At 40.6% G+C, this 10,379-nt stretch overlaps 1 protein-coding gene across 4 annotated transcripts in view; it reads left to right on the forward strand.

Moving 5' to 3' along the window:
* The window catches only part of radil (Ras association and DIL domains), a 68,023-nt gene that overhangs the window by 23,451 nt on the left and 34,193 nt on the right, over window positions 1–10,379 (forward strand). For 2 of the 4 annotated variants that reach the window (XM_083522287.1, XM_083522289.1), the window contains 6 exons: window positions 1,152–1,302; window positions 1,523–1,704; window positions 3,204–3,504; window positions 3,696–3,838; window positions 4,074–4,213; window positions 4,437–5,210. In XM_083522287.1, coding sequence (XP_083378413.1) covers window positions 1,152–1,302; window positions 1,523–1,704; window positions 3,204–3,504; window positions 3,696–3,838; window positions 4,074–4,213; window positions 4,437–4,536 — 1,017 coding nt within the window. In that variant the 3' untranslated portion in view covers window positions 4,537–5,210. Of the gene's footprint in view, window positions 1–1,151; window positions 1,303–1,522; window positions 1,705–3,203; window positions 3,505–3,695; window positions 3,839–4,073; window positions 4,214–4,436; window positions 6,245–6,792; window positions 6,912–10,379 lie in introns of those variants that run through there. The other 2 variants (XR_014530383.1, XM_083522288.1) reach the window with 2 other exon arrangements.

Consider the following 10,379-nt stretch of genomic DNA (forward strand, 5'->3'; position numbering starts at 1 on the left):
GAGAGAGAGAGAGAGAGAGAGAGAGAGAGAGAAGCAGGATGACAGGAAGAGAAGGATAACACTGACTATATCTTCATCATGGCACCTGTTAGTAGGTGGGATATATTCGTCAGCAAGTGTACATTATGTCCTCAAAGTTAAAGTGTTAAAAGCCAGAAAAATTTGCAAGTGTAAGGATTTAAGTGAGTTTGACAAGTGACAAGTTGTGTTGGCTAAACGCGCATCTCCAAAACTGCAGCTCTTGTTGTTCCCTATTTGTAGTGGTCAGTATCTATCAAAAGTTGTCCAAAAAAAGGAACAGCAGTGAGCCGACGACAGGGTCATGGGCGGCCGAGGCTCATTGATGCACATGGGGTTTGAAGGCTGGCCTGTGTGATCCGATCCAACAGGTGAAATATCTGAAGAAGTTAATGCTGGTTCTGATAGAAAGGTGCCAAATTCCACAGTGCATCGTAGTTTGTTGCGTATTGAGCTGCATAGACACCGACCAGTCAGGGTGTCCATGCTGACCCCTAACCTTCACTAAAAGCACCAACAATGGGCATGTGAGCATCAGAACTGGACCTGGCTTGATCTGATAACTCATGTTTTCTTTTACACCACATAGATGACCTTACCTGGAGAACAGGCAGAGGCAGTTTGATGCTTTGGGCAATGTTCTGCTGGGAAACCTTTGGTCCGGCCATCCATGTGGACCACCTATCTACGCAGACCATGTACACTCTTTCATGAAGATGTTATTCCATCATGACTGTGGCCTCTTTCAGCAGGATAATGAACCCTGCCACAATGCAAATATGGATCAGGAATGGTTTGAGCAGCTCAATCCAATCGAGCATCTGTGGGACGTGCTGGACATCAAGTCGGATCAATGGAGGCCCCACCTCACAACTTACATGACTTAAAGGATCTGTTGCTAACATCTTGGTGCCAGATACCACAGCACACCTTCAGGGGTCTAGTGGAGTCCATGCCTCAATAGGTCAGGGCTGTTTTTGTGGCAAAAGTGGGGCCAAAACAATATTAGGCAGGTAGTCATAATGTTATGCCTGATCAGTGTATAGTGTAAATCCAGATGATGGACTATGTATTCTTGAGGTGTGTCTCTCTGTTGTAATGTAGTAATAGTGTTGCTTTTTTTCCATGTGAAGATGAGTTGGAAAGTTTTGCGGACCGAACATCCGTGTCTGAAACCCGTCCAGCTTCACCGAATCCTTACACAATACCTACTGACCAGCGAAGTGGGTTCCGTTTCAATCTGGCAACCAAGCAGCGAAGACGAAGCCTACGTTTACAGAACCGGTGAGGGATTGTCCAGTGTGTTCTTTGCTTCCATAAAAAAACTATCATAGCACATTATAACTGATTTTCCAAAGAAAAAATGGCCAACCTAAAAGATTTGAACAGGATTTAAGGTGGCCAGGGTATTGGATTTCTCTGAATTATGATAATGTCTAACTGGTATTATGTAACATTATACTGTATTTCTGTGTGTGTGTGTGTGTGTGTGTGTGTGGTACAGTTGATCTGTTGGAGAGCTTCGATAACCACCCTCCCATCGTGCTACCCAGCGCTGGGTTTAAGGTGGACCTGGAGAGTGAGTGTGTCGACGACAGCATCTACAGACAGCTGCTTTACATCCGCCATTTTCTGTGGGGTCTCCGCACCAAGACCCATGGCAGCGCAGACAGACAGGACATTCAGGTGCGTTTACCTCACGTGTCTAGGTTCACGTTACCTGTTTTAATATCAAATTAAAAATCTTTTGATATGGTCAAGAGAATTTTCTTTGCATGCTGACATCCATTTGTGACCCTTTTTTATCACAGCTTAGAATTAATTGTGTGTCTTTTAAAACCTATACATAATATCACTATTGAAGTTACATGACGTTGCTGATGTTTATTTTCCAAATCTAGTTCACCCTCAAATTGCATATGTATCTAAAGCTCAATTTCTACCTTTCCTTTTCATCCAGCAGATCATCACGAACACAATAATGCGTCTCAGTATCGCAGTATCAGTTTCGCAGTTCTTTATAGGTTCAGGTATAACATTTGCAGCTTCTGTGCACTTTTTTCTGTTAAAGTGGTAATATCGCTCTTTATGACAGCGTTTTAGTGCCACATAAAAAAAAAAAAAAAAAAATTTGCAAAAATCGAAGATCACGAGAATAAAGTCGAAATATTTTGATAAACGTGAAATCAGTGAACAATGATGGAACCCTAATGAGTGATGAGGAAAAAGTTGGGTTCCTCTCAAGGTTTCTTCCTCATGAAGTCACAGGGAGTTTTTCCTCGCTCGTTAGGGATCAACTAAATTTATAGGGACAGGTTTCTGACACTAAAATATATATATATATATATATATATATATATATATATATATATATATATATATATATATATATATATATATATATATAATCTGTTTTCTGATTGTTAATCTAAATGTCTAATGTCTGGATTGTAAAAACTTGCAATCAAAGCAGAACCTAAGGTGTTTCCTAATGGTTTAGTTATTTGCATACAGCTGTCTGTTTGGTACGAACCTCTAGACAGAAGATTAATAAATCTGATTAAAGGATTAAAGCTGTAATGCTGTGCCTATCTGAAAGAAAGGATTATGGATAGTGTGTGTCTGTTAATCTCTTCTAGAAGAACACTCTGCAGTACTTTATAGAGAGATTATGCAAAGCACAATGTGTTTGCTCGATTGTTTATATAGGAGTAAGTTCATAATTTGTACCTCTGGCTTCTTCCATGAACGTTATACGACTTGGATCAAATACGGTGGTATCAAAAAGTTTCAAGACTCGCTCTGTTTACAAGGAAGTTCATTTACACACTATCACCTTCAAATCAGTCCCCTTGCTTCAATCGTTGCTGCCACTTTCGGAATGTGTCCTGGAAGTCTTCTTTTCACACCGGATCTCCGCAATAGTGTGAAAAAGGCGACCTTGATCTTCATCTTCGGGGAAGGGGGTGACGTCCGCAGGATCCAAATCTGGCGAGTGGGGTGGGTGCGGATGCGAGATCATGTGGATTGTTTTCCGACGATCATGGTGCACAAGTTGCAGAATGGTTTCGACATCACACAGAATTTCATGTTTGCACTTTGTTCTAAGTTGCTGTCCATGATGAAATCGCAGACGTGGGTAACGCACTTTTTTTCAGAATGATGTGGTGATATTGTATTTGCAGCGTGAAGAGGGAGAAGAAGAAGTCCACGTCCCTTCCGTTGGAGGACGAGGAGAGGGCACGGGAGCCGAGGAACGGCCTAGAGAACGAGCACGCGCATCTCATCACAAAAACGGAACGGGCTCCCGGCACACCCCGGACTTGTCCTGCCTGCTCACGCCACCTAACACACCTCTGTTCCCGGAATTCACACACACTCCGTATGCCAAACATTCGCAGAAGGAACATATTCTGGCCAATGGGTGTGCACGCTCCACTCCTGAGCACAAGATCATCAATGGATACATCAGTAACGGTACTGAAGGTTAGTCGCAGACTGTGTGTGTGTGTGTGTGTGTGTGTGTGTGTGTGTGTGTGTGTGTGTGTGTGTGTGTGTGTGTGTGTGTGTGTGTGTGTTTCACTCATTTCAAGTAAATTTTGTATTTGTTTATATGTTCCTGTATGTTTGTGTGTAGATAAACTATAAACACTGCATGTGTGTGTGTCCCTCTCCAGGCCCTCCTAATGGGTGTGGCTTTCCTTTCCCCATCCCTCTGGCCCAGTCGCTTGGCAATAACTCTGATCCTGTGTGTTCCGTCTTTGTAGTGGACTTGGACAAAGGACCCTATGGCCTGGGAATGGGACTCATCGATGGACTTGTAAGTGCTGCTGCTGTTTTGATATAGCCTCCATTTTATCATTTATTATATATCAAAAACATTCAAAAGGTTTTCACCTCCATTTCTCACCCAGTCACGTGATTAGTTAGATCAGTTAGATTTTTGACCACTAGGTGCAGTAATTAGTAAGATCCATCTTTTGATTGCATTCTTTGTGATGATAATGTCGATCCTGAAAACTTCACACTCTGCTCCGAAACATCTGTGTGTAAAGCACACTCCGCTGAATACCCCGGGAATCTACATCCGCACACTGATCCCTGACGGACCGGCCGCTTCAGACGGACGTCTGCACATCGGAGACCGGATCCTGGCTGTAAACGGGAAAAGCCTCATCGGAGCCGATTACCAGAGGTTTCACACGCGTACATCGTGCATATTCACACATCACCATTCACAATGTAACAAATGGCTATGTAGAAATTTCTGATTCTTCAACTCACAATTTTAGCTATGAATGAGTAAAATACTCATTTAAACGTAACTACAAATGGATAAAAAATGCCCACACTTGTGGTGGTGTTTTATTCCTTTTTTTCCCCTATTTGTCTCTCCATCTGTTTCCGTTCCTCCTTAGCGCCGTGGATCTGATCCGTCTAGGCGGAAGACGGCTTCGCTTTCTCGTGGCGAAATCAGATCCTGAAGTGTCTGAGAAGATCAGTGCTTCTTCCTGCTGAGAGAGAGAACGAGGTTCGAGATTAGAGCGCACTTCTGGAAACAAATGGAGTCGAATGCTAAGCGTCCTCTCCATGGTGAGGATAAAGAGAATAAGCACATGGATAAGATCTCTCAGAGACTTCTCTGCTTCACCTCACACCACACTCAGGAGAGAGCCTTAGCACAGACCACAACAGCGTCGTCTTCTCTTCTTTTTCTCTTCTGCTCTTTGCCCTGGAGTCTTACGCAAGTCCTTCAGAAAACTTTAACACAAATGTATTGAAATTCAACTAAAGACACAATATAATCCTGTTTACAAACATTTCCATGATATTAATTTAGACAGTAAACAAATCATCTGATCTTCTAAATGTACAGGAACGAAAGAATAATGGAGAAATTAACAAACAGCTTCATTTAGCTTGTGTATTTATTGTCAAATATTGCACTAGATGAACATTCTTCTTCTTCACTCCTCTTCTTCACTCCTCTCTTCTTCACTCCTCTTCTTCACTCCTCTCTTCTTCACTCCTCTCTTTTTCATTCCTCTCTTCTTCACTTCTCTCTTCTTCACTCCTCTTCTTTACTCCTCTCTTCTTCACTCCTCTTCTTCACTCCTCTCTTTTCCACTTACCTCCTTTCAACTCAACTCCTCTCAACTTTTCTCCTCTCCTCTTTCTCTCCCCACAATTCCTATCTTCTTCACTCCTCTCTATTCCACTTCTCTCTTCTCCTCTCAACTCAACTCTTCTGAATTTCTCTCCTCTCAAAGTCTCTCCTCCCCTCTTTCTCTCCTCACAATTCTTCTCTTCTCCACTCCTCTTTTCTTCTATTACTTCCTCTCAGTGCCTCTCCTCTCTCTTTCCTCACAATTCCTCTTTTCTCCACTCCTCTCTTCTCGACTCCTCTACTCTCCTCTTACCTCCTCTCAATTCCTCTCCTCTCCTCTCCTCTCCTCACAATTCCTCTTTTCTTCACTCCTCTCTTCTCTACTACTCTCTTCTTTACTCCTCTTTTCTTTTCTTACCTCCTCTCAACTCCTCTCCTCTCAACACCTCTCCACCCAAATCCTCTTAACTTCTTTCTTCTCAATTCCTCTCTTCTTCTCTCAAATCCTCTGATCTCCAGCTCCTCTCCTTTTTTGTCTGTTTTCTTTATTTAGTTTTGTTTGGTTTCTCCTTTGTTTCATTTTACTGTGTTTAGTCTTCTTTTGTTTTATCCATTTTACCATTGTTTTCCTACTGTTTTCTCTTTTTTTTTTTATTTAGTTTCATCTGTTTCCTTTAATCTTCTCTTCTGCTTTTTTGGTAATTGTTGTTTTTCTCTTTCGCTTTGATTTTCTTTATTTTATCTGCTCTCTCTTCTTTGCTGATGTTTTTGTTATGCACTTCATTCTTATTTCATGCTCGAATAATTGATTTCACATCTTAACAGCGATACGATTTTGATTTGTGCTGAAGCGTGTCTCAGGGATGTTTAAACACCGGCCTCAGGAGTCAACAGGAGTAGTGCTGATTTTAACATCCACCAGCTCTCACTACTGTTCTTCTCCCTCTGACTGAGTGAAAGTGGCCTTCTGTGTCCTGGTTCCTGATCCGCGCTTTCAATTCAGACCCATCACGCTCACGACTGTAAACGAAGACACGCAAAAAGAACAAAAACACCATTAATGACATCTTTAATTGTATTGGGGAGGAAAATGCACAAGTTTTACAATTTATGCTAAAATATATCAATATATATATATATATATATACTTTTATTTACTTTCACTTTAATTCATGTTTGTATGTTATCTGTACTGGTGTATTGCATAAAAGCGTTTTTCTTTTTCTTCTTAAACTTCTGCATTTAGAAAATTTATATATGACAATATGCATTAAAAAGAATTCTAAGAAAGTCGACGTGTTTTTTTACGTAAAAAAAAAAAGGAACATAAAAAGAGAAAAGGATATATTGTAAGAAGGTTGTGGATACAAATTCCTCCAGTAGATGGCTCTCCAGGTCTAGAGTGATAGGAGAAAAAAAACGGGAAAATATTTATGAAATTGATAGTGTTTAGGGAAAATTAATTCATCAATAATTTGCATAGTTGTATGCAATAAGACATAGAATAAATCTTTATTGCTACTACAATATATATTGCAATACAATACAAAAATCATACATTGTTTTATAATAAATGGCAGGAGACAAATGTGCTGTTACAGGAAAATAATATCGATTTCAGACTTTCCACCATGTCGATAATAACGCTTTACTGTCCTCTTGTTCAGAAAATGCACGTGAAGAGAGAGGAGTGCACCGCTAACGCAGGAAGTGATGAGGAGTCTTAGGAGTTTTAGTAGACAAACAGGAAGACAGAGAAGACAGGGGTCTTGAGGTATGAGAACAGGTATGTGCTTTTGAGGGACGTTCTTGAGAGTTCAGTAAGTGTTGAACAGGCTTGTTAAAATGGAAACTATCTCCTCCTTAATTATATAGAGAGAGAGATTGCAGATGATCTACCTAAGGTTTTCGGTTGTTTTCCGTATGCACTTTTCCACACAGCTCACACAAAATACTAACGTGAAGCAATATGCTAGATCAAGGTGAATCACATGAGCATCAAGTTTGAACCTCAACCACGACCTACTACAACGTCAAGGTGAGTCACATGGTCATCAAACTTTAACCTTGGCCATGACCAACCACAACTTCCTGAAAATAAAAGTCACATGGTCATCAAACTTTAACCTTGGCCATGACCAACCACAACTTCTTGAAAATAAAAGTCACATGGACATCAACCAAGGTTAATCCTTCAACCCTTGGAGTCACATGGGCATCAACTTTTAACCTTGAACAAAACCAACCACAACTGCCTCAAAATAAGTCACATGAGGATCAACCTTTGACCTTGGCCATGATCAACCAGAACGTTCCCAAGATGAGTCACACGGGCATCAAACTTTAGCCTTGGCCATAACCAACCAAAACTTCCTGAAAATAAAAGTCACACTGGCATAAACATTTAACATTGGCTATGACTTATCACAACTTCCTGAAAATAAAAGTCACATAGGCATCAACCTTTAAGCTAAACCATCCCCAACCACAACTTCCTGAGTATTAACTTTTAGCCTTGAAAGTTTAGCCTTGACCACCTACAACATCCTCAAGGTGAGACAAATGGGCACAAACTTAACAATGCTAACAATGTTATGTGGTAACTTTTTGCTATATAATAAAAAAAGAATATCAGAGTTTCTGGGTGAAGAGTAACTCTGAGTAAACTTTACTTGAGACTTAGCAACAGTTGCTAACAGTGTATCATTTTCAAGTTTAAACAATTCATGAAACCTGAAACCTGGGGGGAAAAATCTTGACTAAATCTCCACATAAATATGTATAAGTGGCACTTATTTTCCAACAATGCCCTATTTTTTTGTGAAAACATAATAAGCAAAAAAAAATAAACATTTTGCATTAAAATGTATTACTGTACACTTTAACATCACTTCATCTGATTCGTGTCTGTTGAAATTTTTAATTAGAATTTTTAATTTCCCATTGTAATATCTCCCTGGGTAAAAAAGTATCGTGACATCGTTTATCATGATATCAAAAATTATCATTTTATCGCCCAGCCTTTTACAAATCTGCTCATGAGAAAATATAATGCTGCTGTACAAACAATTGCATCAGAGAAAATTCCTACTCTAGAGGACGAGAGGACTTCGTGGCTCACTCGTGTTAATCCCAGTTATAATAAATCCAACAATATTATTATACAAAAATCACATACTGTATACGAACGTTCTATATTATTAAATATGGGATGTTATTATTTGCACAGAAATAAACACACCCATTTTTTTAAAAGTCCACCAGAGGGCAGCATTGGCCTAGAAATGGTACTCTATAACCTGTGTATTAAATTGACCTTCCTGCCTGTTTACATGCTAAGCGAAGGCAATTGTGCACGTTGTACGTGTTTTATCTGTTGATGCGGATAAAAAAAAAGCACAATAGGCTTCAGAATTGTAAATAACACAAAATAAATGAGTTTACTTTATAGAATTGTCCAGCCACACCAAGCTGCCGCTTCTTGGCCCCTGAACAAGGCCCTTAACCCCATAGATGCTCAGTTATATCAATGAGTAGTATCAAATCCATCTATCTATATATGAATAAATAAATGAATGAATGAATGGAGTTATTTGATTTGAGTTCCATCCCCCCCCCTTCTAAAGCGATAAAACACACAGGTGCGAGGTGAGCTCGGTCTTGGCAAACCATGCGAATTTCAATTGCAGCTCAGCCTGAGTCGCTAAAAAGGCTCCCTACCTTGGCTCCTGGCTGACAGGTGTAAGATTAACTTTGTTAGGCGCGGGGGCTCGTCCGTGCGCGACAAATTAAATTAATGGAACAAATTTCCCCCGTAATTAAGATAAAAATTCGTGTCAGCTATAACCTTGCTGAGCGCTAATTATGTACAAATGATTTATCATCTGTTTCGGCCGGAATATTAATCTTCGCCTCTTCTCCCGGTGTTAAGAGATGAGGCTTGATTAACACTGACAGTTTTCGGTAAAGGGAAGAAGGCAGCAGCACAGCCAGGCTGCTGAAGGAGCGCCTCCTTAGTTCAAGCCTCACTCAATTAGCAGCAAGCGCATGTGCAGGCAAGCAGAACCTTTCCGCGGTGACTAAATACCCGAGCTTTCACACACAGGCACTTTACAAAATCGTTGTCGGTCGCCGGGGCTCTCACATGCAAACGCGGTGGAAGAAAGCGAAGAAGTTAATAAATATTTTTTCAAAACTGCTGAAATTTTGGCGATCAGGGTGGGATGCAAAAATAATGGGAACTCAGAATGGAACACTGTAAGTCATGTTTTCGGTTACAGGAAACAAGACCACAATGGCGCATTAACACCAGAAACACAACTTTCAAAACATCCGACACACCATCCTTTTTGCTTCCAAGCTATAAAATCTTTGGTCCTGAATGTTATAAAGCTGTGACACTGGAGACCCCTTTCTTCGGAATATTTCATCAACCAATTTTACGTTTTTTTTTATTGTTTGCCTTAAAAGTACCTAAATAAACAGGTATACTGAGTACTGGTTTTAAACCTTGCAGTTGGAACTACTGCACTGCCGTTGCACCTTCTGACCAATCAGAATCGAGTATTCAATAACGCTTACTACACATTGTTAGCTTCCGAAGTACACAAACAAGGATGGTGGCATTCATGCGACACCAGAGTGTCCTGAACCCTTATTTTTTGGAAACAGATTTCTGGTAAATTTGGGCAAAATTTGAAAGCTGTGTTTGAGCCAAAGAACTAATCCCCCTGGTCCTCTTGGAAAAGGTAATCTCTGTCTGGGCACCGGGTGTCAAAGCTCTCCTAGTAATGGGATCAGTTCAACTTGCTTCCTGTTTCAAGTTGTAATGGCCAACGGAGGAGATTGAACACTTGACTGATCTATAAACCCAGACTCTAGTGCTGTAATTTCACCCCAGTGGTGCTAAATCTGGTTCACAGGTCTTCCTGCATGAAAACATGCCAAGCATCTAAAATGCATTGTTCCTCAACACATGCATGGTGTCAGTGAGTTCCATTTTGCAAGCCTGCATGAGCAAAAATGACATAAAGAATTGCTAAATCAGTCCACAGTTCCGGAAGGCGTCCTAGCGAACACAAACCCTTGCTCAAGTATACCAAGCAAGATGTTTTGTACGTTTATACGAGCAGGATCAGTCTGAACGATGTCCCGAGCATACCTGTCGGTGTGCAATATTAGCAAAGAAATCAGCGAATCACTAAACTGTATAGGCCGAGAAACTGGTTCAGTGATTTTGGACTCACTTCCTTTG

This window comes from Silurus aristotelis, assembly GCF_946808225.1.
Source record: "Silurus aristotelis genome assembly, chromosome: 20".
In the NCBI taxonomy this organism is placed as follows: Eukaryota; Metazoa; Chordata; class Actinopteri; order Siluriformes; family Siluridae; genus Silurus; species Silurus aristotelis.